This window comes from Eschrichtius robustus, chromosome 20, assembly GCF_028021215.1.
Source record: "Eschrichtius robustus isolate mEscRob2 chromosome 20, mEscRob2.pri, whole genome shotgun sequence".
Taxonomy (NCBI): Eukaryota; Metazoa; Chordata; class Mammalia; order Artiodactyla; family Eschrichtiidae; genus Eschrichtius; species Eschrichtius robustus.
In genome coordinates this window covers 20503632-20530566 of record NC_090843.1, presented here as the reverse complement: position 1 = coordinate 20530566, position 26935 = coordinate 20503632, and the positions used below count along the sequence as shown (strand labels likewise).

The following is a 26935-nucleotide window of genomic DNA, read 5'->3' as shown; positions in this document are numbered from 1 at the left end:
TTTTTACTCCAAGGCCATTCTAAACCTTTAAATAAAAATCCAATGTTGCCACCCAAGACAACACTGGGTAAGGGTCTAAGGTGGCTTTTGTTTTACAAAACGATCACGAAGAGCACGCTGCTCTCTAAGGGGATGGAAACAGCCATCCTCCCAAGGGCGTGTGGATGGGCGGCCCCCGGGGAGACAGTCATAACTGGGGAGCAGTACGTTTGCACCTTACCTGAAGGGGCGCGTTAGGTCGGGTGGGGAGGCGCATGCGCAGACCCAGCGGCGGCCGGCTCCGCCCCGCGCCCACTATTTATTCCCAGAATCCCTCTGTGTCGCACCAGAACAGCCGTAGCCTTCGGAGACCGGGGGGGGGGGGGGCGGGGATCGGGGGTGGCGGCGTCAAGATGGCGGCGGCGGCGGTGGCGGCGGCAGCAGCGGCGGCCGCGGCTGCATCTCTGCAGGTGCTAGAGATGGAGAGCATGGAGACGGCCGCCGCCGGCTCGGCGGGGCTGGCCGCCGAAGTCAGAGGCAGCGGCACGGTGGACTTCGGGCCTGGGCCTGGCTTGTCTGCAATGGAGGCGAGCGGGGGCGACCCGGGCCCGGAGGCCGAGGATTTCGAGTGCAGCTCTCACTGCTCGGAGCTGTCATGGAGGCAGAACGAGCAGCGGCGCCAGGGCCTCTTCTGCGACATTACCTTGTGCTTCGGCGGTGCGGGAGGCCGCGAGTTCCGGGCCCACCGCTCGGTGCTGGCCGCCGCCACCGAGTACTTCACGCCCCTGCTCTCGGGCCAGTTCTCCGAGTCCCGCTCGGGCCGGGTGGAGATGCGCAAGTGGAGCTCCGAGCCCGGGCCCGAACCCGACACGGTGGAAGCCGTTATCGAATACATGTACACCGGGCGCATCCGCGTCAGCACGGGCAGTGTGCACGAGGTGCTGGAGTTGGCCGACAGGTAGGTGGCGGAGGCGGGATGTGCAGGGCGGGGGTGGGGATGCTCGCCGACCGAGGGCCGCATCCAGGGAGGGCGCAGGAGAAGGCGGAGAGGGCAGTGCCCAGGGTGGGCTCGAGTGAGCCCTGACGAAGTGCATTCGTTTGGTACTTATTGAGCGCCTGCTGTGTGCTGTGGGGCCGCCCCTGCGCTGGGTGCTGAGGTTGCAGCCTGCCAGTCCGGCGAGGGCTCCCTGTCAGACTCCAGGTGAAGGGACAAAGGCAATGAAGAAGGTCCGCATGTAATAAGTATTGTGTTGACATTTAAAAAGGTTGAAAGGATAGTGATTGCGTAGAGGAAAGACCTTTCTGAGGAGGTGACATTTAAACAGACCTTTAAACGGCAACGGAGTACTGGCCATGCAAAGATGGGGAATGACCATTCCTGGCAGATAGCGCAAAGGCCCTCGGGCGGGATCTCATTTGGCTTAGAGAAGAAGTAAAAAAAGGAAAACTCAGTGATCCTAGTGGGTGAAGGGGAGAAGGGTGTGTGAAATGTGTTGGAAAAAGGAGTTTGGGTTTTACTGGGTGATGGGAAGCTGGCTAAAGAAATTATCTGATTTAAATTTTTTTTTAAATAAATTTATTTATTCATTTATTTATTTATTTATATTTGGCTGTGTTGGGTCTTCGTTTCTGTGCGAGGGCTTTCTCCAGTTGCGGCGAGCGGGGGCCTCTCTTCATCGCGGTGCGCGGGCCTCTCACTGTCGTGGCCTCTCCCGTTGCGGAGCACAAGCTCCAGACGCGCAAGCTCAGTAGTTGTGGCATGTGGGATCTTCCCAGACCAGGGCTCGAACCCGTGTCCCCTGCATTGGCAGGCAGATTCTTAACCACTGCGCCACCAGGGAAGCCCCTGATTTAAATATTTTTAAAGATGATTCTGCTGCTGTGGAAGATGGATTGTAGGGGGCCCAGATGGATGTTCCAGAGACTAGGTAGGAGGCAGGTGAATGCAGTTTGGAGATGGGGAGGAGTCTTTGGGGTATTATGTTACACATTCGTTATTGAACAAATACCTATTGAGTACCTATTATGCATCAGTTCAGACACTGGGTTCTAAGCTGCTGGGAATTCAGCAGTGAACAAAACAGACAAAAGTCCCTTTCCACATTGCACTTACATTGGTAGATGGACAATAAATAAAACAGCATGTTAGGTGATTGCTAGAGCTGTTTTGAAAAATAATGGATGGTGGGGCATATAGAAAGTGCTGGTGTAAAGGAGCTGTTTTAAAAATTGGATGGATAGAGAAATCCTCGTGAAGAAGAAGACATTTTGCAAAGATCCGAAGGAAGTGAGGTTAAGGGTGTTTCAGGTAGGGGACACAGGTGCAAAGACCCTGAGATGGTGCTTGTCTGGGTGTTAGAGAATAGCAAGAGGCCAGTGTGGCTGAATCAAAGGGATGCAGGGTGAGAGGAGTAGGAGAGGCCTGAAGGTGGTAATGGGGATGGATCCGGATCCCACAGGGCCTTGTCAGCCTGTGGAAGGACTTGGGCTCTTCCTCTGAATGACATGGGAAGGTTTGGAGTAGAGGAATGATGCAGTCTGATTTGGAGAATGCTGCTGTGTTGAGAAAAAGGATGAGGTGGTGGGGAAGGGGCTGCAAGGGCAGAAGCAGAGAGATTAGTTTAGGAGGTTGTGGCAATGGTGGTAGAGGTTTGGATTGAGGAGGGAGAAGGAAAAGTGATGAGAAATGCTTTGATTCTAGACATATTTTGAAGGCAGAGGAGACGAATTTGCTGATGGATTTGATGTGGGGGGGTAGGGAAAAGACTGCTAGTTTTTTGACCCACTGGAAAGATGGAGTTTGTTCATTATTTATTTAGATGTGGAAGATTGCAGGAAAGTGTTTGGGAGGAAAATCAGGAGTTTGGTTTTTGGTCCAGGAAATGTCTAGTAGGCAGTTGTATAGATGAGCACCGGGAGCTACAGATTGGCAGGAAATTAGCATATAGGTGGTAATTAAAGCCTCGGCACTGGATGAAATGACTTAGGAAGAGAGTGTAGATAGAAAAGAGAAACAGCGGGACTGAGCCCTGGGGTTCTCCGGGCTGGTAAAGGGGAACCAGCAGAGGAGACTCATCCCATGGAAGCCTAAAGTGTGTCAAGGAGGGAGTAGCCAATCATGTCAGCTCTGTCAACTGTAAGCGATCATTGGATTTGGTGATAATAGAGGTCCTTGATGGCACTGACAAGAGCCATTTAAGTCTGACTGTCAAGAGAATCAGAAAAATGATACACATGGACATGTGTGGAGAGGAGTCCAGGGAGGTCTTCCCCCCCGCCCCCAAGATAGGAGATAGTGGAGCATGTTTGTGTGCTGATGAAAAATGAATCTGTGGAAGAGGAGAAATTGATGTTATAGGATCAAAGTCCTTGAAACCAAGAAGGGGATAGAATCCATATTAAAAGTGGAGAAGTTGGACTGGGAAGGCAGAGTATAGCGTACAGCTGTTAGGCAGACAGATTGGATAGTGGGAGAGAATTCCCCGGCAGTCCAGTGGTTAGGACTCGGTGCTTTCACTGCTGGGGCCCGGGTTCAATCCCTGGTCGGGGAACTAAGATCCCGCAAGCTGCGAGGTGCGGCCAGAAAAAAAAAAAGATAGTGGGAAAATGAAGTTTTTGCCTGACTGCTTCTGTTTTCTCAAAGCATGAGATTGGGTCGTCTATTTGAGGGTGGGGTGGGGTTGGGTGGGTGGATGTAGGTCTGAGAGAAGAGAGGGAGGTTTGTTGAATGCAGATGGATAGAGAAGGGTCATTGCACTCACTCAAGCTACGTTTGCTTCTGTCATGTGAGCTTGTGTTCATTCAGATTTACTGCTGCTTTACTGGAGAATTGGGGTGAGGAGAGGAGAGAACACCCCAGACAGTTTACTTAAAACTGTAACTTCTCTCCATATGTCAGTTGCTGAGCAGCTGCCTTGTGTTTGGCACTAAGTGCCCTGCAACCATCACATCCAATCTCGCCCATCAGCTCTGAGGCAGGATTCCTTTACTACCTCCCCACCTCCCCCCATATACTCTTTCTGTTGATCATACCTACCTCGCAGGCACTTAAAACCTGAAGAGATAATAGGAAGTGCCCAGCATGATGCCTGTCACATGCACATGCCTAGTATACAGTAGCTATTATTTTCAGAGAGCAGTGTTTCCAAATACCTGTCCAAGGGGATACGTGTCGGCTTACTTGGAGTGCCTGCCAAAAATCAGAAGTAGGGGGTGGGGCAGCCCAGGAGTGAGTGACCCTGGCACCCAGACATGTTTGAGAGCCACTAGAGCTCTTACCACTCAACCTTGTCTTTGTTTTATGTCTGAGATGGTGTGTTCTCTGGAGAGGGTGAAGGGAGCCTGTCTTGAAATTAATCTTCATATCGCAGTCAGTTATTAAGCACAATAATCATAATAGCAAATGATTACTGAAGTGAGAGAGGCCTGGACTGATGAAGTCATTCCTTTTTTTTCCTTTTTTGGCCGTGCCAAGCGGCCTGTGGGATCTTGGTTCCCCAACCAGGGATGGAACCCGCGCCCCCTGCAGTGGAAGCGTGGAGTCTTAACCACTGGACCCCAGGGAAGTCCCGATGAAGTCATTCTTACATTATTTAATGTTCTCAGTTCTGGGGACTTAACTCTTTAGCAGTGGTCTCAAATTGGCCACCCTTGGGGCTGAATTCTGCCAGATTAATTTATGTGAGCAAACAACATCTAGTTAGCTACATGCCAAACTACTTTCTTTACTTTTTTAACGTGGACCATCCTACACGTTTTCTGTTGTTGTTTTATTTCCTGGCTTCTTCAGATGTTTTCGTTTGCCTTGCCTCACCTGCTTTAATGAGAACCCAGCTCAGGACAAAACCCCTGAGCACCACCCCTGCCCCCACCCCTGGGCTACTCAGGGAGAAAGCTCTGGTGAAGATTAAAACCTCTGACACAAAGCCTGCACCGCCATTCCCTCTGAGAGCTGACCAAACAGCCTCCCGGGAGTCACAGTTCCTGTACCATGTAGCTGATGCTAAAGAAATTCTCTTCACTGAGACCCAGCCTCATCTAAGAAGAGGCTGGTTGCTGGCAAAGGACTAGGGCAGGATGGCAGAGACAAGTTTGGATTGGGATATGCCTTTGCCAAGGGCAAATTAAAGTGGAAATAAAGTATGGGACTGTTGTACTTTATTAAAGGATATGTTCTGAAACACCTTACATAATCAAAAACTCTGTTTTGTGTGTGTGTGTGTATATTATACATACTTTGTATAATACATAATACATATAAACTATCTAATGGAAATAATTTAAAATATATCATATAAAGATGATTTTTATGTATGCTTTTAAACCTACTTTTCAGGACAATCCTTTTTAAGTTGGGAGGATATGCTTTTTTCAGGTGTTGTGCGTGAAGTGAGATGAAGCTTACATTTCAGTTTGTATAATTCAGATGCACTCAAAGTGCAGCCACATAAAATATGCACATTTGAAAATTAATCCTTTCTCTTTTTCTTGATTTTAGGTTCCTATTAATTCGTTTAAAAGAATTTTGTGGAGAATTTCTCAAGAAAAAACTTCATCTCTCTAATTGTGTGGCCATTCATAGCTTAGCTCACATGTATACTCTAAGCCAGCTTGCTCTGAAAGCTGCGGATATGATACGGAGAAACTTCCACAAAGTAATTCAGGATGAGGAGTTTTATACTTTACCTTTCCACCTCATTCGAGACTGGCTGTCGGACTTGGAGATTACAGTTGATTCTGAAGAGGTTCTGTTTGAAACAGTTTTGAAATGGGTTCAGAGAAATGCTGAAGAGAGAGAGAGATACTTTGAAGAACTTTTTAAATTGCTCAGATTGTCCCAGATGAAACCTACTTACCTTACTCGTCATGTCAAACCAGAGAGGCTGGTGGCCAATAATGAAGTTTGTGTCAAGTTAGTGGCCGATGCAGTGGAGAGGCATGCTCTTAGAGCCGAGAATATACAGTCTGGCACGTTCCAGCATCCCGCTTCTCATGTCTCATTATTACCTCGCTATGGGCAAAACATGGACGTGATCATGGTTATTGGAGGCGTGTCGGAAGGAGGGGACTATTTAAGTGAATGTGTGGGATATTTTGTCGATGAGGACAGATGGGTAAACCTACCCCATATTCATAATCACCTTGATGGACATGCTGTTGCAGTAACAGAATCCTACGTGTATGTTGCTGGGTCGATGGAACCAGGGTTTGCTAAAACTGTGGAAAGGTATAACCCAAACTTGAATACCTGGGAACACGTTTGTAGTCTGATGACAAGGAAGCATTCTTTTGGACTAACAGAAGTCAAAGGGAAGCTATACAGCATTGGAGGACATGGCAACTTCAGTCCTGGTTTTAAAGATGTGACCGTTTATAATCCCGAGCTTGATAAATGGCACAACTTGGAATCAGCACCAAAGATTCTTCGAGATGTTAAAGCACTAGCCATTGAAGACCGGTTTGTGTACATCGCTGCCCGCACTCCTGTGGACCGGGACACTGAAGATGGATTAAAGGCTGTCATCACTTGTTACGACACGGAGACTCGACAGTGGCAAGATGTGGAATCTTTGCCACTTATTGACAATTACTGCTTTTTCCAAATGTCTGTGGTCAATTCAAACTTTTATCAGACAGCCTCATGCTGTCCCAAGAGTTATTCTTTAGAAAATGAAGAGGCAGTAAGAAAAATTGCCAGCCAAGTTTCCGATGAGATCCTTGAAAGCTTACCTCCAGAAGTCCTAAGCATCGAAGGAGCGGCCATTTGCTATTACAAAGATGACGTTTTCATTATTGGAGGCTGGAAAAACAGTGATGATATTGACAAACAGTATCGGAAAGAAGCTTACCGATATTGTGCTGAGAGAAAGAGGTGGATGCTTCTTCCTCCCATGCCACAGCCTCGTTGTAGAGCCACTGCCTGCCATGTGAGAATCCCATACCGGTACTTGCATGGCACTCAGAGATATCCTATGCCTCAAAACTTAATGTGGCAGAAGGACCGGATCAGACAGATGCAAGAAATACATCGACACGCCCTAAACATGCGACGAGTGCCAAGCTCTCAGATAGAATGCTAGGTTCTCTGATATGTGCAGCTCAAAACTGTCATACCTGTTCATGAGGCTGAAGATACCCAGACTGTTACTTGAAAAAGTATGTCGATAACTTATTTTCTACATGAACTGATTATCGCCCCATATAAAGGAAATATAGTCAAAAACTGAAGAATGGGAAGATCAATTCAATACATGGTAATTTTTGTTAGTTTGCAGTCTTCATCCATCTTTGGTTTGTGTGTGTGTTGTCTTTAATAAGATCTTATTCAGCTAAGTGGAAAAACCAGGTGTAGTTACTTGACTGTTTGTCTGCCAGCAAGTTATAACTCCTTTGTCTTAGGGTCTTATGTTTTGAACATGCTTTAAGCACCAGTTATATTTGCACATTTACTTTGATAATCTTTTTCATTTTTTTCCCGAATGGTTGGTTTTGACAAGATCAGAATTTATGCATTGAGCCGTCATCTACAGGAGGTATGTGCAATAGTGAGATTGAAATTTGAAGGAAAAAGCACAATATTTCAGCAAAGATGATTTCAGAATGTTTGCATTGATACTTTTTTGTATTTGTTTATCTACAAATGCTATCTTGTTTATTTCTGGAAGAGAAGATTGATGAGAAATTTGTGATTGGCTCATGTATTTTCTGAGTATTTTTCATTTCTTTAGCAACTGTGTTATGAACTTCAAGTCATCACTCTGAGACAATGGTAGTTGGCAAGAGTACTGATCTTTAGCTGATTGAATACAGAGGAAGTTATATCTGTGAAATTTGTTTCTCTAAGAAGAAAAGTATTATTAGTCTAGAGTAAGAAATCAAAGGCACTGAAAAATTTAAAAACGCTTTTTTCGGGAGTTGCAGGCTTATTTGAAGATAAATTAATGAGTGTAAATAATGCCAATGACAGTCGACACAATGCCTTCAATTTTAAATTTTGCTCTGATGCATATTGTATGGAATCCTTACCATTCCTTTCTAAAAGAAACTTTTTTCAAAATGGGAAGGAAGTAACAATTTAGAGAAATGTTGCTAAAGAGAAGCCTTATTATTTCTCAGCCTGGATTATTACAATGTTTTATCTAGTTGCCCTAGACTTTCATTGGAACTTTGCCTGAGCCTAGAATACTGCATTTGGGTGCATAATTATGGCTCTTAAAAATTTTTCACTATGGTTATCTTTTATTTATTTTTATGCATTCTTCTGATACTCTTCTTATCTGCGCCCAGGCTTTATGCAAATTACCACTTAGGTTGACTTTTAGCACTCAGTTAACATTAGGGACTCCTGCTCTAATGGTTTGAAGTGTGGGTCCAGTATACTTTTCTTGTTTCTTTCAGAATGTCTCTACCTTCTTAGACATTCTGAAATACCATTCTAGAAGGTGAATTCCAAGTACAGTGATTTTTTTTTTTTTTTCCCTAGTCCATTATAGTTAATCTTATTAGTTGGATCAAACATCAAAAGGAAAAAAAGCACAACCAGGAATTTTGGCTCTCGGTGTGCTGTGAGACTATTAATGTTTAGCCCTTGGACTCTATACTAAGAACTTAACTGAAATTTCTGAATTGGTATCCCTGCCTAGGACAAAGTTTTTCAATAATGTGTTGGAAATCTGCTTTAAAACCGTTTAATTTAGGCCGGGGTAGGGATGGGAGACTGCAAGTCTATTTCTATATGAGGATATATTATCCTACCCCACCTCTACTGTTTTCTTAATTTCCATTTATTTGTAGTTATTTTAATAAAAGCTATTTGGATTCTGAGAAGTGCTAAGTAGTTGTGGGAGGTCTATGCAAGTAAGAGAGAAAAGTTCATTGAATGAAGTTCTCATTTCTCTCTGATAGACTGTGCTAGCAAACTGCCTTTTCTTGGTGCTGTTGAAATAATTTAGTAGCTCACTAAGGTGCCAGTTTCTCTCCAGAAGGGTGTAAGGTTTTTGATTGCCTTTTTTTTTTTTTTTTTTTTTGTCTCAGAGTTGTCTTCTGAGACAGTCATTACCAAGTTATTTGTAGGGTTATCTTTTTTTCACATGATGTGGCGGAAGTCATAACTCATAAGATTTAGGTATAATCTGGTTTTGAAAACGTGATTGAAACTGTTGTTTTTTAACTCGGCAGGCAGCCTAGGCCATGGCTGGAAAGAGAGGGTAAGTCCTTCCTTGCATGATGATGTGTGCAGGGTTCCTGACTACTGAATTCCTAATTTTCATATTTGAATTCACATGTGTGATTTCACATCAGTAACTTGTGTTTCTGAAATATCCTAACTAACTTGTTAATAAGGAAAGAAACCAGATTTGCTTAAATCTGTTCAAGGCTGACATTCTGAAATTCTAAACTGGAAATAACTTCCCGCAGTATTTGGAAAGGTTCTGATTATGATGACCAGCCTAAAATGGCTCTTTGGGAAAGAAATTTCCTTTTTGATGAAAACTTAAAGATTGTGTTTGATAATTTAAGCAGTTAAAAATACAGCTTTAAAAAGACAGCTTAATATGTATTCAAGCAAACCTTTTTTGCTTTTGTTTTTGTTTTTGTTTTGTAGAAGGAAAAGAGAGGAATTGATTATACCAAAAAGTAATAACTATACATAACTTTGAGTGAGGCTGCTTATATCTTAGAATGGATATCCTTTAACTATACCTACCCCACCACGGTTAAAAAAAAAAGAAAATCAGTGTATATATTGAGAATGTCAGTCATGAGCTTAGTGTTTAAGTAGTACATCTCACTTGCAGTTGTCTGCATGATTAGTCTTGTGTATCTTGATATCCAACTTTGCTTTTGCTGTGCCAATTCAAAACTACTTTGCTAAAAAAAAAAAAAACCCTCAAAATTCATTGACATCAGTTTTGTCTTGATTACTTGATTTTGTATTGTATTTCTGGGACCAAAAAAATTTTGAAATCTTTTTTTATGTAGGACAGAAGTTTGAAGCTGGAAAGATAGTGTTTATGGCAGATTTCTGTTCTTTTGTATATTAAACTCTTCAGGCTGCTGGTAAGGCAGTTTCTAGGGCACACTTTTTTTCCTCTTTATGTTTCTTGCTAGTGTAGACGTGGTATGTTTAAATACTTCAGTCTCTGCTTCATAATTCTAATATGAACACTATACTATTGGTAGACACATAAGCTGAATTGTATATTTTAGTTACTTGGCCTAATCAAGCATAACCAAAGGGAGGTTTTTTTATACTTGCCTCAAACTAAGCTTAAATAAGAAGGGTGTATCGGCCACATTTCATGTCTTTTCCAAATATGTAGAATTGTGAAGCAAGTTCTCTGCCTACACTAGAAACATAGGGTGTTTATAGGTTGTCATTTAAGTGTAGAATATTTGGTGAAACAATTCAGTCTCTCCTTTTTTAAACTGTTAAACATTCTGTCACAGTTCATCACTCCAGTTTGTTACTTTCTTGAGAATAGTCCATTTTTGTTTTTGTTACAATGCTTACATTATAATATGTTTTGGTCATTGGGAACAAAACAGCTCATAGTCGTGATGTAATACAATAACAATAACATAATAGTCATTTTTACTTCAAGGAATTTAATTAGATAGCCAAATAACCACTCTTTGTTGATTACCTTTGTAGGGCTTTTGTCTTACTCTCCATGACCATTACTGGAAATGTCTGACAGTGAAGCACATACAATAGAGCACTTGTTAACTTAATCCTCCTGCATAATGCACTCGTGAAAAGCAGTGCTTGCTACATGGGTGAAGATCTTATGATCCATGTGCTGGGGCTCTTTGAGTTATTTGTAAAATAAATATTTAGTTCCAGTTGATACAGTGAGTTTTCTGGGCTAACAGTATCAAGCCCCTATCTACTGCAAGTATAATCTTGACTGCCCCCCTTTAAGTCAGAGGAGATGTAGAATTTAGGACACTTTGAGACATTACATTGTAAAATAGCTTGTTTTATGTTCCTAAAGCTATCTTGTTCTGTGTTATAGCTACTAATCATCTCAATGTAAGTTTTAAATAAATGTATTTCTTTAGAGCTGGCTTGCACTGTGATTTTTCCTTTTTAATTCTGCACCATTGAATATAATTGCTTTCTTCCTCCCCCCCTTATTCCCTTCAGTCATGCAACCCTTGGCTCCCTTAAGTTGAACACTTTCCAATACTCTTACAAGTTTAAACACTGCATTTATTTAAAAGAAAGAATTCTTATTGCTGAGACTTTTTATTAGCTAAATGAAGAGGCTCATACAGGTAGGGTACTTGTCGAGGCGGAACACTTTACTTCATCACGCAGTGCTAATCCTGTGAAGTTGTCTCGTCTAGCTGCGTATTCCCCAACATTGGCCAGCCCTGGTACCACACAGCAGCTCAGAGCACTGCGGTATATACTCATGTCATGAGCATCATACCACTCTTCAGTCTTTTCATCATAGCACTCAACATTAAAGGTGGTGGTAAAGCCATTGAAGCCACCCACCACAAACAAGAGGTCGTCTACCACCTCGATACCAAAATTGCTACGAGGATTAAACATAGTGGGGATCGAGCGCCAAGTATTAGCCGCTGGGCTGTAGGCTTCTGCACTCCTAAGTCGATTAGCCCCGTCAAAGCCGCCTACCTGTGGACAGCAGAGGAAACACAGCTGGCTGTTAACCATCGCTTCTGTTTGCTGAGGATGCCCTCTTCGGGGAGCGGGGGGGACCAGTGATTTCATACCTCCCTCTTCCACTGTCTTCCGTGGAAAAAAGCTTTCAAATTCTTCCCAGTGGTAGTGTAAACCTATTTGCTAATAGAAAATCTAGGGCTATAATTTTTGTTGTACAAAAGAAACTCACCGCATATATGTGTTCTCCATAAGCAATTACGCCTATTCCACTCCTCCTGCTTCTCATGGGTGCTATGACTGTCCACTGATTACTCTCAGCGTCGTACACTTCTGCTGTAAACAGGCATTCATTTCCGTTAAACCCACCGCATATGTAGACCTGTGTGAAGAGAGTTCCAAGATTATTAAAATCGGGGAGTAGAAAGAAAGGGTGTGTATGTGGTGGTGGCTGGGGGCAGGGGACACTTCTGATGCCAGTCCTCAGTCTGAGTTTCTTTTTTCCACATGTGCATGCATTGCTTTTTAATAAGTAAAATCAGAAAAGATAGTTACAAAGGGCCACTTAGTCATTTGATGCAGGAGTTAGTATTGCAAAGTGAATACTGCCACTTCTGTTTTCCATCTATTATTTCCAGGCTTGTTTGCTTTCACATCTCCTAACCCCACCTTCCCCCGGCGTCTTACCTTTCCATGGAGTGTTGTGGCACTCGCATCACTCCTCTGTTCATGCATGGGGGCAATGAGTGTCCACTGGTTGGTCTCTGGCTCATAACGTTCAGCAGTGTTGAGCCGCACGTAGCCATCAAATCCTCCCATGGCGTAAATAAAATTACTGAGGACTGTCACGCTGACATAGCAACGCCTGGAGTGCATCGGGGCCACCTGGTGCCACGTTTTCTTGACTGGGTTAAAACGCTTAACACTGTTGAAATAGTCTACACTATCGAACCCCCCAATGATATAAACATAGCCTTTCAAATAAGCTGCCCCGTGGTAGGCACGAGGACTCTCTTCCTCACAAGTGACATTCAGCCATCTGTCTGCCCGAGCATCATATGCCTCAATGGCATTGGTGGGGCTCCCACCACTCCAGCCACCAACTGCAAATAGGATGGCATAGGGCAGGCGGGGCCTGGTGAGTGGGTTGGTGAAGTCAGAATTAGAAGGTCCGTTCATGTTTAGGTCATACATGGCCCTCAGTGCATTAATGATGACTGGCTTGCATTCCTCACTGTCTTTGACATAGTCATTCATCTTAACATTGTTCATGAAGTATTCAGCATGCATTAGAGCCAGGCGAACCTAAGAAGGAAATACAGAAAGCCATTCAGATGAGGTATGGTGTCTGGAAAACCCATGTCCTTAAGCCCGCAGTTTTACAGTCTCCTCTGAATGCAGTAGGGTCATGTTTTGTTTTGTTTTTGTAATTTACAGCTCACAGTTTAAATATTTGTTTTTTGGAGGTGGTATACATTTGGATGCTGAGAATGAGCGAGATAGAAGCCACCTCAAATGGTCACAGAGCTAGTCCATTCCTTGGCCCCTGGACAGGACTGTTAGACCAGAAAGAGCTGCGGTCATTGTTCAGTAATTGGATATCTATGCCTCTATATGTAAAATAACATGAATTAGCACCAAATGGCTACAATTGAGTGCAATACTCATGATCTGGTTTCTTGTCAACTCCTATTTTGGTTGGGGAAACTCACAGAAGGAAAGGGGTGAGAGGAAGACCCTTTAGAATTCTTTTGAAGGCCTGCCCTCTCCTTCCCCCACTATCAGGGAGAATCTTGGTCAAAGAGAATATAACTGGAGCAGAAGGAACTAGCAATGCCAAGGGCAGAGAAAATTGCAAAATTCCAGAGAATAGCAGGGGATGCCTTCTATAGATGTACATATATATGTAAGTATGACCACAGCCTTGGAATCTGTCAAACATCTGAGTATGGCTCTTGGGACAATCCCTCTGGGATAAATGAATCAAAAGTGAGCAATTAAGGGAATTCTCTGGCAGTCCAGTGGTTAGGACTCCGAGCTTCCACTGCAGGGGCATGGGTTCGATCCCTGGTTGTGGAACTAAGATCCCACAAGCCATGTGGCGTGGGCAAAAAAAAAAAAAAAAAAGCAATTAAGCATCCCACAAAAGAATAACTAAACGACCTTGGGAAGCAAAACTGAAATATGCTGCTTCCTATTTTGGGGGTCATGAGAAATCCATTTTAAAATGGCCTCAAATACAGCATCTTCTTGCTTGACGTTGAGCTCATCTTTCTCAATGATATCCTGAAGTTCAGTGACTGAGAGCTCTAAAAACTCTGCTGAGACTTTCACCATCTCCTCAAAGTTGTGCAGTATGAACATGTAGGCCTTCCGCCTCAGTTCGGGGCAGTAGTAGTAGTCTGTGAACTTGCAGATGCCGATACAATTAACCAAACACAGCTCCGACTTGAGGAACTCACAGCAACCCCTGACAATACCCATGATGTTAAATTGGTCTGCAGCAGCCAGCAGCTTCTCCACGTTCTCTGGTGTGATGGGGATGGTCCGGGTGTACGCATATTCGATAATTAGCTTCATCATGTCGGGGGAAATGCCAGGGATGTTGTATACCTTCTTTTCAGTGTTGTTCCAGCCACTTGTAAACAAAGCTCTGGAAGAAAGAAAGAAACTAGCAGTCACTGAAATATTTCTCTCTAGTTTGCCATGTTCCCTCCCCCCCGCCACCTTCTCTTGTTGTGGAAAATTTGGACATTTTCCAAATAGCGTGCACAATAAGTCAATTGGAAATAAATTGGCGTGAGGAAGCGGGGGGGAGGAGGGTAGGTTTTATACAGTGGTCAAGAGAACCTTTCCAAGAACTTTGACTTTGGTCACTTTTATTCCTATCTTCATGATAAGTAGGCTTTTTCCCATTTTGTGGATGGAGAAACTGGGATCTACAGCTGGGAGTAAGACCCAGGTCTTTTTCTGTCTCGGCCCATTGCCCACCAAATTCTACCTTAATTAAGGAAATTAAACTTGAGCAAATACACTTTTAAAACAAGTATTACTCAATCAACACATATCCAGAATCCGATCGCTTCTCACCTCTCTCATTGCTACCTTCTTGGTGTGAGCTACCACCAGCTCTTGCCTAGATTATTGGGAGTAAACCTCCCAACTGATCTCTCTGCTTCTGCTTTTGACACCTCCAGAGTTTATAGTCTTATCCCAGACACCAGCATGATTCTTATGAGTTTATGCTCCTCTTCCACTCAGAACCTTCTACTGACTTCCCTTGTTACTCAGAGTAAAATACAAAGTCCTTACCAGGGACTACAAAAGCCCTCTGGGATCTGGACCATGAATACCTCTCTAACCATATTTCCTCTCGCCTTCCTCCTCACCTTGCTCCAGCCCTGCTGGCCTTGCTTTCCTTGAATACACCAGAGATGCTTTCATCTTTGCACTTTGCTTTGTACTCTGCCTGGAAGGCTCTCCCAAGATCTCCGTTATTTCCCAAGACCGCAGCCCCTTGAAGTCTTTGCTCAAATGTCACTTTGTCAGCAAAGTGATAATCCTATTTAAAATTACCACTGACCACTCTCTATCTTCCTCTTTTTCCCTAGCACTTATGATCTAATATGTATTTTATTTATTAAATGCCTGTTCTCCCTACTGGAAGGTAAACTTTACAAGAGCAGGAATGTTTATACATTGTTTTATTTCCAGTACCTGTCACAAAATAGGCACTCAATAAATAACTATTGAATGAGTAAAATGACTACTATTCCACAACAACTTATTGGGTCCCTACTATGTAGCTAGGTACTTCTCGAGGTGTTGCAGAGGACAGAAGTCCCTGCCCTAATATATTTTTCCTTCCTTTTTCTAGGAAGTTTAAGGGAATGTTGGCTCAGAGATCAAATTCTCTAGAGAAGAGTTCTGAAAACCTACAGCCTCTCGGCCAAATTCAGCCCAACTCTTGTTTTTGTACTGCACGTGAGCTAAGAATATTTTTTACATTTTTAAATGGGGAAAAATATTTTGTGACACCTGGAAATTAAATTCAAATTTCGGTATTCATAAATAATTTTATTGGAACACAGCCATGCCCTTTCATTTAGTATTGTCTATGGCTGCTTTCCTACTAAAGGCAGAGTGGAGTAGTTGTGACAGAGACTGTATAGCCTGCAAAGCTTAAAATAGTCACTATTTGGTCTTTTTGTATACCCTGCTCTAGGTCTAGATGAATGAGAATTTTTAGCAACGGGTGGCACGCACTTATCATATCTTCATTGGAACTGAGTACTCAAATATTTTCAGCTCATGAACAAACTAGGTCTTTTACTTCCTGGGTTACAATAGTTTTGGCTCAAACTCCCTTTTTCTTCTGAAAAATATTTCCTTGGTTCTTTCCCCTCATCCCCCTTCCCACCCTCTCAGTCCTTGTTAATTTGTCACCCTGTTTGAGATAGTCTCAGATAGGGGCTTAAGGGGTGGCTGAAGTGGCATTGTCATCTAGGTTTAAGCAAGAAATCCACTACAGGTGTCCAACCTTCCCAAAGTTTGGTTTGGGTGAAAATCAAAGAAAAAAAGCATCTGGCCCACCAATAGTTGGTTGAAATCTGGTTGAAAACGAGACAGAAGAGGCTCTGGCCCTAACTGTGCCTCTTCAGAAGACAAAGGAGCCAGTCTACAGGAGCCCAGGGCTTTGACAGTGTCCCTAAACTTAAGATAATGGGGCGGGAAATATGAAATGAACCAAAATGTCTCAGAATGAGCCCCGTTCCCCCTTTTGGCTTAGTCCAGCAACCCTGTTATACCTAAAGTAGGAACTGCAGCTACAGAGGATGTTCTTGTGGGCATTGAACTCAAAGCCATTGACCTTGATGACCACGTCGCAGAGCTTGCCCTCTAGTCTAAGCTCGTTGAAGATCTCACAGGTCATCGCACTCATCTTCCTCTCCATGTGAGGCTGGTGGAAACATGTGGAGGCCACCGCGCTCTCCATCTCCATGGCACCCTGGGACAAGCGGAGAGAGGCTGCTCTCCTAGGGTGTCGGGGAGGATTGTGGGGGCCCTTCAGCCAGCTGTCACTCCTTCTCCCTACTACATCTCTCATATAAGGGCCTAGCAGGCAGCCCAAGTTCCAGAATCCTGGGCCCTTAGTGAGATCACTCTCAGGATTGTGCTCTCAGGTTCTGGAACTCTCTCCTGTCCCTGTCCTCCTTCCTTCCCTCCCCCAAGGCATCACTCAGGATGAAGACCACCTCACATCTTCCGCAACCAACCAGGAGCAGGACGTGACCGCCAACACCACGTAAGACTTTTGATTCACTCTAGCTCCTGCTGCCCACTTCCGGTGCTCAGTCTGGCATCTCTGCGGCATCCATCTACCTTCTTCCGCAGCTTGGCACTTGGCTCCCGAGACACTGAGTTCGAGGAAACCAAGTCAGAGGAGGCAGAAGGGAGAAGTAAAGCTGATGGGTTTTCATTCTGGCCCAGATGTCCAGGGCCCTCCTGCCCTCTGGACTGAGTCACTCATCTTCTGTGATGAGGAGCGAGCCCCGTGAAGGAAGCACCTTCTGGATGTTCAACAGAACTCACTTATGGCTCCTTCACACCCCCTCCCATCTGCGGCCTTTTGGTCATGCAAACCTTAAGCCTGGAAACGTCCATTCCGGTTAAGGTTTTTGTTCTAAAAAGAGTGGCACCCACCCACGTAACCCCAGCCTCTTGGGACACTCCCCGTCCCCCCCAGCCCCGGACCCGTTCCCCGTCCCCCCACCCTCACCCGCGACCCGCCTCCCCCCCGCACCCCCCCCCCGCGACCCGCACCCCCCACCCCCCCCCACCCCCCCCTCCCCCGGCGGAAGCGACGCCTGCGCAGTGGGGCGGCGGGGCGGTCGTTGTGCCCACGCCGCCAACCGGCCGGCGAGCGCCATGGCGGAGGAGGTGAGGCGGGAGGAGGAGACCGGCGTGAGGCGGGCCCCGAACCCACGGGCGCTCCGAGACCCCCACCGGGCCGCCTGGGCCTCGCCGTGCCACTGCGGCCCGTAGGCGCCCAGGCCCGGCCGGAGCCCCCGCTCGTCCCCCGCGCCCCCGGCCCGGCCTCGCCGGCCTCCCCTTGGGCCCAGCGCGGTGCCGGGGTCAGCGGTTCTCTCGGGTCTCGGGACAGGTGAGCACCCTGATGAAGGCCACGGTTCTGATGCGGCAGCCCGGGCGGGTGCAGGAGATCGTGGGCGCCCTCCGCAAGGGCGGGGGAGACCGCTTACAGGTACCGCGGGGGGGGGCTGGGGATGTGACCTGCCCAGTGCGCCTTCCCGCTTTGCTGCGGACACCTGCAAGCATGCCTTCATCCCCTAGAAATGGCCAGGTGTCCGAGGGCAAGACTGTTTTGCCTTGGGGGAGAGTCCACCTGCCCAGAAACCTAGATTTCAAATTTCTCAGTAAGGTCGTGCTGTAGACAGAAAGCACCCCACACCAGGCCTCCGGGTCTTGTTGCCCTCACTGGCCGAGGTTGGTGGGCTCCCCAAGAAGGCACAGATGTGTAGATGGGCCAAAAGGTGGGGGCATCTTAGGAAGGACCAGGGCATTGAGATGGGTGCTATTGAAAGAGTGGAACGGGTCCTGATTCTGCAGTCCCCACCCCCATCCTCAGAGAGGCTGGGTCTTCTCTGGGTTAGCACAGGTACTAACTAGGATTAGTTCTTCCTTCAGCGCTTCCTAACTCCCCCAAGGCTTTGCCCGTAGACTGGCACTGAGCTGTTTGGACTTCCATAATCATCCTCCCTGGCTGGCACAGGGCCACCCTGGAAGGAGCCTGTCTAGGCTTCATCTCTCTTTTGCATTTTAGGTCATTTCTGATTTTGACATGACCTTGAGCAGGTTTGCATATAATGGAAAGCGATGCCCTTCTTCTTACAGTAAGTCACATACTAGCTTGCTTCATTGGGCTTGACAGGATGATGGCTTCTAAGGGGCAAGTAAAAGGAGTTCTGTGTTTTTGCAGATATTCTGGATAACAGCAAGATCATCAGTGAGGAGTGCCGGGAAGAGGTGGGTTACTCCCTTCTTTGCTCAGAAATGGCTATCATATACGACTTCCAGTGGTTCTTGGTTAGGACCAAAGATTCCAGGGTTGAGACCTTAGAAGACTTAATTTTTTAAAAAATTGTTGTTATGCTCAGGTGGACCTAGTTTTAATACACTGAGACAGCTTTTCCTTATTGGCCAAGACATGTGATGATGGATGGTTGGAATATGCTTACTGCTATCTGTAGAACTTAATAGGAGACTTCGATGTTTGTTGTTTAACCCTCCCACAACTCCGAGAGGTGGATAGAATCGTTACTGTCTCCATTTAGCAGATGGGAAAACAGAGGCTTGGAGAGGTTTGAGCAACTTACCCAAGGTCATACAGCAAGATGCAGAGCTTGGTTTTCCCATAGATCTGATTCTGTTCCCGAACTCTTTCCACTATATTATGCTCTTTCCTTGGTAGTATAAATGTTCTTGGTAAGGCAGCAGGTACCAAGAAAGACTTCTGAATTAATGTCTATGTATGAAACTCCCGTTTCCATAAGATGCATACAGATATTGTAAAGCGATCCCTGTAGCCTTAGAGTTCATTTTACTTTGCTCCGTGTTCTTCCCATCAGTGTCCTCTTTGCCAGAGCAGAGCTGTGCTAGCCCCTCGTTTCTCTGCAGGTTGCTGAGCTCTTTCTGCTAAATAGCTATATCATTTAGTTCCACTTGATTATGAAGTTCACCAAATTGGTTACTAAGTGGTCTGTTGGTCTGCCATATTGGTCAGATCTTCTAATACTCTGTCATGATTACTGGTTATTAAGATGGACAGTGGGGCTTCCCTGGTGGCGCAGTGGTTGAGAATCTGCCTGCCAATGCAGGGGACACGGGTTCGAGCCCTGGTCTGGGAAGATCCCACATGCCGCGGAGCGACTGGGCCCGTGAGCCACAACTACTGAGCCTGCGCGTCTGGAGCCTGTGCTCCGCAACAAGAGAGGCCGCAATAGTGAGAGGCCCGCGCACCGCGATGAAGAGTGGCCCCCACTTGCCGCAACTAGAGAAAGCCCTAGCACAGAAACGAAGACCCAACACAGCCATAAACAAAAATAAATAAATTAATTAATTAATAAAAAAAAAAGATGGACAGTGAATTATAGATAGCTCTTCTGTTTCTACACTTGTCTCTCTGGTGATGCCACTTGCAGCTTAAGGTAGATTCTGGCTCCACCACTGATTGCCTTTGGCAGATCACTTTTTTTGGTTCCTCACATCCCTGATCATAGCAGCTTCCAGAGAGCTACGTCCACAAATAAGACAATAGGTTTGGATGCCCTCTCTAGGGTAAAGAAGCTAGAGAACATTAAGATTTGTGGCTTTGATGGGTTCCTGAAGAAATTAATGAAGCAAAATTTATGTAAGAAATCTTTTTTCTTTTTAAAAATTTATATCCTGGGGGCTTCCCTGGTGGCGCAGTGGTTGAGAATCTGCCTGCCAATGCAGGGGACACGGGTTCGAGCCCTGGTCTGGGAGGATCCCACATGCCGCGGAGCAACTAGGCACGTGAGCCACAACTACTGAGCCTGCGCGTCTGGAGCCTGTGCTCCGCAACAAGAGAGGCCGCGATAGTGAGAGGCCTGCGCACCGCGGTGAAGAGTGGCCCCCGCTTGCTGCAACTAGAGAAAGCCCTCGCACAGAAACGAAGACCCAACACAGCCAAAAATAAAATTAAAAAAAAAAAAAATTTATATTCTGTTGAATTCTGTTACACTTTCAGAAAAATGTTCTCACTCAAGAAAACATTGAGAATCTTAACACATTTTAGGAGCTTTCTGTCTTTGTCAGTCTTTGTATTTAACCCTCTTTTGGACTGATGGTCAGGGACTCCATTTGATCTCATAATATTCCGAGACCGTGCACGTATTAAAATTAAAATTTTTTACTTAGTCAATTCTCATTTTTATTGGGCCCTGTTACTGCCTGAGCCCGTGTGACACATGATCCCTGAGGCAGCCTCCCTAGATTGTGGAAGGTCCTGGCATGTGGAAGGTGACCTTAGCCAGAGGAGGTGCACAGAGATGCTCCCCATGAGGTTGTCCACCTGACGTTGGCAGAGCGATGGAGTTATCCCCTAACGTGCTGTGTCCCAGGCTCCAGTCTTCTAGTTCACTTGAATGATTTTTGCCAGATCTGTGTAAATTACCCTGCTTTTAAAGATCTGAATGCAATTAACTTGCAAACGAAAGAAGCAATCTTTATGAAAGCATGAGTGTGCTATTCTAGTTTTCTTTCTTTTTCTGACATACATTAAAATGAATCCCAAACCACTAAAATGAAAAGTGTTTTTATCCATGTACCCCCCCCCCAAAGTTATCTTGCCTACCACCTGAGAAAATGTACCACATTTTGGGAAATACAGCGTTAATTCCGTTCTTACTGATTAAGTGGGAGTGCAGAGGGATGGCCAGCTTTGCAGCTCCAGTCACTCCCTTACATGAAGTTGCATCTTCTAGGTGACTTTTTTCTCATGCTGGACTGTAGGACTCTGCTGGGGAAAACTTGATGTGGACTAAACGGCTTTTCTCTTCATTTGGATGTCACAGCTCAAAGCGCTCCTCCACCACTATTACCCAATTGAGATTGACCCACACCGGACCATCAAAGAGAAGTTACCTGACATGGTGGAATGGTAAGTGATGGTGGTGGTGAAACACCCCTGGCCCTCACGATGCTTGGTCTGGACCGGGGCGTATTTTTCCTGAGCTTTGGTCAGATGCAGGCTCCTTTACCTTACTGAATGCTTAACTGAAGACCACAAGCCCAGCTGCTAGAACAAATTGTCCAGATACAGCCAGGCTACGTGTGGCTACTGCTAGAGTAGAGGGCTCACCAAGTATCCTTGGAATGAGTTAGAAGCCCCTTAGTTTGGGGCAATAAGTGCTTTGGGGCAATAACCCTCCTAAGGAAACCAGTATCACTGGGCAAAGCCCCAGTTCTCCAGAGAGTGGGGTCACAGAGGAAGGGATTCAGAAGAGCTTTGACATCAGCAGCAACTTGCCCAGCTCTTGTGTTGCTGCTGTGTTGCTGTCTCACCCTCTTCCTTTAGGGACAAGCAGGGTCCTTCAGGAAATGGCCCTGGGGAAAAGGATGAGGCCTCCGCTGTCAGTACTTCAGAGGGGACTCGGCCCTGAGATGGGAAAGGTCGCTTTACTTAGTGGTTTGAATTTGAGGTTTTGTGGGGTGTGTGTTTCCAGGTGGACCAAAGCTCATGAGCTCCTGTGCCAGCAGAAGATTCAGAAGTTTCAGATAGCCCAGGTGGTGAGAGAGTCCAACGCAATGCTTAGGTGAGCTGCCTGCTCTGGAAAATGTTTCTGCCAGACTGTTTGGAATGGGTTTGCTCACAAAAGAGAGGCTGGGAAGGATCGAAGAGGAGTCAGTTGCTGGGAGAGTCAGAAGCGATCTAGCACCATGAGTAGCTGACGTGGAGAAGGTTCCTCTCTGGACACAGCCAGAGAATTTTCTATCCTTGGGTGTGTCCTAGGATGCGGTCTGCCTGCTGGTAGTGGATGTGGTATGAATATGACCAGGGCTCCATCTCCTAGAACAAACAGCGTCTAGCTCATTTTTCCCAATGGTAAAAAGACTTTCGGGGTCCCCGTGGTGACTGGTGTTCTTTATCCAGACATGGGAGTTGGCCGACCTAGGACCCTTGATCATCCGTGGCCTTCACAGTGCAGCTGTCTGCTGGAGCATTCTTTACTGGAGGAGGGATGAGGGCACGTAGAGGAAGGAGTCAACACGGGTGCCTTCCCTCAAGGATTGTGTGTCCTGATTGGGGAGAGAGGCTAGCTCGTGGAAAGCCAGGAGAGTAGACGTGTGCAGACCCAGTAAGTGCCTGGGTGGGTTGGAGGTGTTCCCCAGTGAAGCTGCCTCAGGATAGCTGCCTGGTTGTATTTTGCTCAGGCAAAATAATCCAGAAACAAACAAACAAACTAAAAATGTGGTTATATGGTGTATATGAAGTTCAGGGACAGGGAGAGCAAATCAATGGTGATGTGAAGTCAAAATGGGGGCGATGGCATCGACTGGGAAGGGACATGAGGGAATCTTGACCTGGTTAGTAACTACATGTGTGTGAACGTATGTAAGTATTAACTGAGCTGAACACTTAAGATTAGTGCACTTTAATAATTTACTCTATGTATTTTATACCTCAATTTAAAATGTTTTTAAAAAAATGTTAAAGATGTAACCCAAATAGAAAGTAAAGAACAGTCGCAGAGGCAATGCCATTTCAGAACCGTTCATGTCACTTCAGAGATGGATACAAGACGTTCTTCAACACCCTCTCCCAGAACAGCGTTCCCCTTTTCATCTTCTCCGCGGGCGTTGGGGATATCCTGGAAGAAATCATGCGGCAGAGGAAAGTGTTCCACCCGAACATCCACATCGTCTCTAACTACATGGAGTTTGATGAAGATGTGAGCTGGGGCCGGAAGAGGGGTGGGGACCGCCAGCCAGGGTGCTTCACCCTAAATGTTAACCTTGATGGGAGAGGTGAGAGGGAAGACATGCAGGCTTCTTTGCTCTCAGCAGTTATTTATTTATTAGTGCCAGCTAAAGACAGTCGCTTTTGAAGGACCCACTCTTGGGTGTTTGGCTGACAGTCGACTCTGCCAGGGAGGACCGAGTTTAGGGCTCAGCCAGGCCCCGTGTCACTGTCATGGCTTGTGTGCCATCCTAGGTACTCAAGGGCTTGGACTTGGACTTGTTTTTCTTGAGCCAGAGGTGGGCTGCTCTGACTCACCCGTGTTCTGACTTCTTCCCCTTAAAACCAAGGCTGGAATTTTCATCCCTTTGACCTGTGGTTAGGGTGTGGCCCACAGCTGAGGTTAGCGCACGTGTAGCCAGGCAGTGCTTGTATCACGGGCTTCATGCTTTCACCAGAGTAGGTGATTGCAATATTTGATGATCCCTGTTAGTTTAAACCAGGGGTTGTAAACTTTTTCTGTAAAAGACCAGGTAGTAAGTATCTCGGGCTTTGTGGGCAATATGATCTCTGTCACAACTACTCTGTCACACAAAAAAGCACCCATAGACAAGATGTAAACAAATGGGCCTGGCTGTGTTCCAGCAAAGCAATTTACAAAAATAGGCCAAATCTAGTCCACGGGCCCTAGCTTGCTGACCCCTAGTTGGATCACAATGAAGTTTTGGCATTATCTGTGGCTTTCAGGATTCCCTTTCCTCTGTGGCAGAGACAGTGGAACACTGGTCCTGAATGGGTCCCTGTAGCCCTTCTGTCTGTCTCTTGTCTTGATTATTTAGGGCTTCCTGAAGGGATTCAAGGGCCAGCTCATACACACCTACAACAAGAACAGCTCCGTGTGCGAGAACTCTGGTTACTTCGAGCAGCTTCAGGGCAAAACCAACATCCTCCTGCTGGGAGACTCCATGGGGGACCTCACTATGGCTGATGGGGTTCCTGGCGTGGAGAACATTCTCAAGATTGGCTTCCTAAATGACAAGGTAGGTAGGAGACCCGGGTTCTTCATGGCTGGCTTCTCCTTCATTCCTGTTAACGGGTGCTTATTGAACACCTTCTGTGGGCTAGACACTGTGTGAAGTATGAGAGGCACAGAGGTCAGACACAAACCATAGTCTCATAGGAAACAAAAGAAATACCCAGTGGTTACAGCTGTGCACGAAGCACACGGCGTGACCCAGAGGTCAGAGCACGTCATCAGAGCCCACACTTACCGAGTGCTCACCGTGTGCCGCGCACGTTAACCCAGTTAATCTGTACAGTCATACTCTGAGGTAGTGACTATTATACCCAGTTTACAAATGAGGAAACTGAGGCAAGGGGCTTAAGTAACTTGCCCAAGGTGACATAGTTTAGAAGGTGGTTGGGCTGATTACCAGTCCTCCTAAATCATACCAGTAAGGCATGATTGAGATGGGAGATGTTGGTATTCAGGATGTGGGTTTATAATTTAGAGCAGGAAAGCATAGGAACAGACCAGAGGTTGACAGGGGTGAAAACATAAGGTCACAGAGGGGCACAGTATGGCATCAGGCTAGAAGGCCTCCAGTTCTCACCCTCAGCCAGCAGGTGCTGAAGCCTTGTGAAGATTCAATCCAGATAGATTAGAGGTAACATCTGATACTTTTTGTTTCTAATCGTTGTGACGGTCCTTTTGGCACTGACCCAAGGGTTAATTGTGGCAGCCTGCATCCGTGGCCATCTGTGTCTCCAAAGGGCAGGTCCCGGTAACCTTGAACTCCTCCTGGGGAGTCGCAGCTTGAATGCCCTCTTCCTCAGCCCCAGGTGCGCAACAGTGGGCAACGTGGAGGGCAGGGCGCTGGGGGACTCTCGGTCTCTGCTCCCCGGGCAGGTGGAGGAGCGGCGGGAGCGCTACATGGACTCGTATGACATCGTGCTGGAGAAGGATGAGACGCTGGACGTGGTCAACGGGCTGCTGCAGCACATCCTGCTGCAGAGGGACTGGACAGAGATGCAGGGCTCCTGAGGGCGGGCCGGGGTCAGGCCCCGCGGGCTGTGACGAGGAGGGGCTTCACCCGAAGGCTACTCTGCTCTGAGCACTGCTCCTCCCCGTGCTGCAGAGAAGAGTCCGGGCGGCTGGGAGCTGCTGGCCCACGCCCCTCCCCCTTTCCCTGGCTTCGTGGTTTGTGTTCTCCGGAGCCTTGAGGGACCCCTGCCAGCCCGGAGGGCAGCAAAAGCCATTCTAGATGAACTGTGGACCTTCACAGTGTTAGCACTTTAGGAATCATTTGGTCCAGGGAATCTTTTTTCCAGTATTTTTTAACATGGGAAGCTGCTCTTCAAACAAATCTAATATGTGAAACAGATCAAAATAAAAAAAGGACAACACAGAGCTGTTCCGTTTGGGGTGGGGGCGGGGCAGAGCCTGTACCTCCTGGCTCTGGAGGCGCAGGAACTTCCGAGAAGCGGCTAGAGCTCCACGGAACACAGTTTGAAAACCCCTGAATTAGCCCAGGAGACTGAGCACAGCGAGCACAGCCTAGTGTGTCTGGGCATCACGGTGGGCAGGCAGGGGTGGAAGGGGGTGTTTCTGACCTGGAATGGTTTGACTTGATTCTCATGCAGCCGTTAACCTTGAAATTCAGCTGGGATCAGCTGAGTCTGGCCGGCCCTGTATGCAGAGCCCCCTCTTTATGGGTCCCTAAAGTGATCCATGTGAGTGTGGATTTTCGCTGGTGCCCTTGGCTCCTGTCCCTCCTCCTCCTCCACAGCCACTGAAATGGATGACTTAAGGGCGGTTGAGTCGGGACCTGAAGGGAGCAGGTGCTCAGGTAGTCAGGTTCATTCCCTCGTCTGCCTGCCTGGTGGCTGGTAAGTTGTGTTTGTCTGCAGCTCAGCAGAGAAAGTGACGGGAGTGTTGACTGAGGGCCAGCTGTGTGCACCCAGGTGCTGCAGGTGCCGTTTTCATCCTCACAGGGATCCTGCAGGAGGTATGGGTCCACTTAGAAAGGACCAGTCCTTTGCCCAAAGGCCAGAGCTGGGAGCTCGAGCTGGGGTTGCAGTGTTTCCGCCAGAGCCAGCCTTCTCTTCTGCATCACGCTGCCTCCACACGGACTTAGTTCAGGCTGTCCTGTTAGGCTTGGGGGAGGGTGGTTATCATCTGAGGCTGTCACCTCTGTCAACCCCGAGGTGCTTTCTGTGCTTTGGGACCAGGGAGTATCAGTCACTGGCGACCATGGGGAGCAGCTCCGTCTCTCGGGGGATCTTGGGCAAGAGCTCGGTGCTTGTGGGGGCAGTTTGGGGTGTGAGTCCAGTCAGTCATTTTCTCTCCCAAGCATCCCCCCCACCCCGCCCCCTTGGATGGCTTGGGTCACCTCTGTCGCACTGGCCAGAGTCCAGCCAGGCAGGTGAGGGCAGATGGCCTGATTAGTGGCTGAAGCAACTCCTTCCTCAAGACACCAGAGGTTTGAACTCAATTACCTTTCTTTCTGGCAGGAGGGAGAAGCACCAGGCAGGTGGTAACAGCTGGCGGCCAGGAGCAGGGAGAGGTGGGAACATCGTGGTACTAGAAACGATCTATGTGAAAGGGGAATCTGACCTGTGTGGTTTAATTTAACCCTTGAGCTTTGCATGTTGTGTTTGAGTTCAGGGAACTTGTTTTTCCATTCAGCTGGGACCCTTAGGAGATCAGGATCATGTCTCCAGGCCTCCCCTGCAGGCCCCTCTCTGTGGACACTTACCCCCCAGCCTCCCTCCCATGGTGAGGGCCCCAGCTGGGCCTCAGGGAGGCAGGAGGCTGAGACCTA

At 46.8% G+C, this 26935-nt stretch overlaps 3 protein-coding genes across 10 annotated transcripts; 2 read left to right on the top strand and 1 right to left on the bottom strand.

Moving 5' to 3' along the window:
• The first annotated feature begins 392 nt into the window (after window positions 1–392).
• On the top strand, window positions 393–11003 carry KLHL11 (kelch like family member 11). 2 transcript variants are annotated; one of them, XR_011071991.1, is made up of 3 exons: window positions 393–937; window positions 5477–7232; window positions 7481–7501. XR_011071991.1 is itself a non-coding variant. In XM_068531443.1 (2 exons), exons 1-2 carry the CDS (start codon window positions 393–395, stop codon window positions 7056–7058), a joined length of 2127 nt encoding a protein of 708 aa, XP_068387544.1. In that variant the 3' UTR covers window positions 7059–11003. The 2 variants fall into 2 exon arrangements, 1 of the variants encoding a protein (XP_068387544.1); XM_068531443.1 differs by having other exon boundaries at window positions 5477–11003.
• Window positions 11004–11251: 248 nt separating this feature from the next.
• KLHL10 (kelch like family member 10) lies at window positions 11252–16960 on the bottom strand. The gene is made up of 6 exons (XM_068531165.1): window positions 16872–16960; window positions 16420–16619; window positions 13775–14264; window positions 12299–12916; window positions 11844–11993; window positions 11252–11626 (listed from the first exon to the last, which is right to left on the bottom strand). The coding sequence occupies exons 2-6, from the start codon at window positions 16611–16613 to the stop codon at window positions 11252–11254; spliced, it is 1827 nt and encodes a 608-aa protein (XP_068387266.1). The 5' UTR covers window positions 16614–16619; window positions 16872–16960.
• A 541-nt stretch (window positions 16961–17501) lies between these two features.
• On the top strand, window positions 17502–25517 carry NT5C3B (5'-nucleotidase, cytosolic IIIB). Of its 7 annotated transcripts, none has more exons than XM_068530292.1 (9): window positions 17502–17551; window positions 17775–17873; window positions 18453–18522; window positions 18609–18655; window positions 21226–21311; window positions 21877–21966; window positions 22941–23103; window positions 23951–24151; window positions 25021–25517. In XM_068530292.1, exons 1-9 carry the CDS (start codon window positions 17540–17542, stop codon window positions 25153–25155), a joined length of 903 nt encoding a protein of 300 aa, XP_068386393.1. In that variant the 5' UTR covers window positions 17502–17539; the 3' UTR covers window positions 25156–25517. The 7 variants fall into 7 exon arrangements, with proteins under 7 accessions (XP_068386393.1, XP_068386394.1, XP_068386395.1 ...); XM_068530293.1 differs by having other exon boundaries at window positions 24948–25517; XM_068530294.1 differs by lacking the exon at window positions 25021–25517 and adding an exon at window positions 24885–24987.
• The last annotated feature ends 1418 nt before the right edge of the window (window positions 25518–26935 follow it).

Bases quoted from the DNA above. Each gene is read 5' to 3' on its own strand.
- KLHL11 (XM_068531443.1), top strand. From the start codon at position 393: ATGGCGGCGGCGGCGGTGGCGGCGGCAGCAGCGGCGGCCGCGGCTGCA. The intron at 938-5,476 runs GTAGGTGGCGGA...TCTTGATTTTAG, and splicing joins GTGCTGGAGTTGGCCGACAG to GTTCCTATTAATTCGTTTAA.
- KLHL10 (XM_068531165.1), bottom strand. From the start codon at position 16,613: ATGGAGATGGAGAGCGCGGTGGCCTCCACATGTTTCCACCAGCCTCAC. The intron at 14,265-16,419 runs GTATAACAGGGT...TCTTTCTTCCAG, and splicing joins AGCTGCAGTTCCTACTTTAG to AGCTTTGTTTACAAGTGGCT. The intron at 11,994-12,298 runs GTAAGACGCCGG...CTCTTCACACAG, and splicing joins CCACAACACTCCATGGAAAG to GTCTACATATGCGGTGGGTT.
- NT5C3B (XM_068530292.1), top strand. The intron at 17,874-18,452 runs GTACCGCGGGGG...TTTGCATTTTAG, and splicing joins GCGGGGGAGACCGCTTACAG to GTCATTTCTGATTTTGACAT. The intron at 21,967-22,940 runs GTGAGCTGCCTG...ATGTCACTTCAG, and splicing joins GAGTCCAACGCAATGCTTAG to AGATGGATACAAGACGTTCT.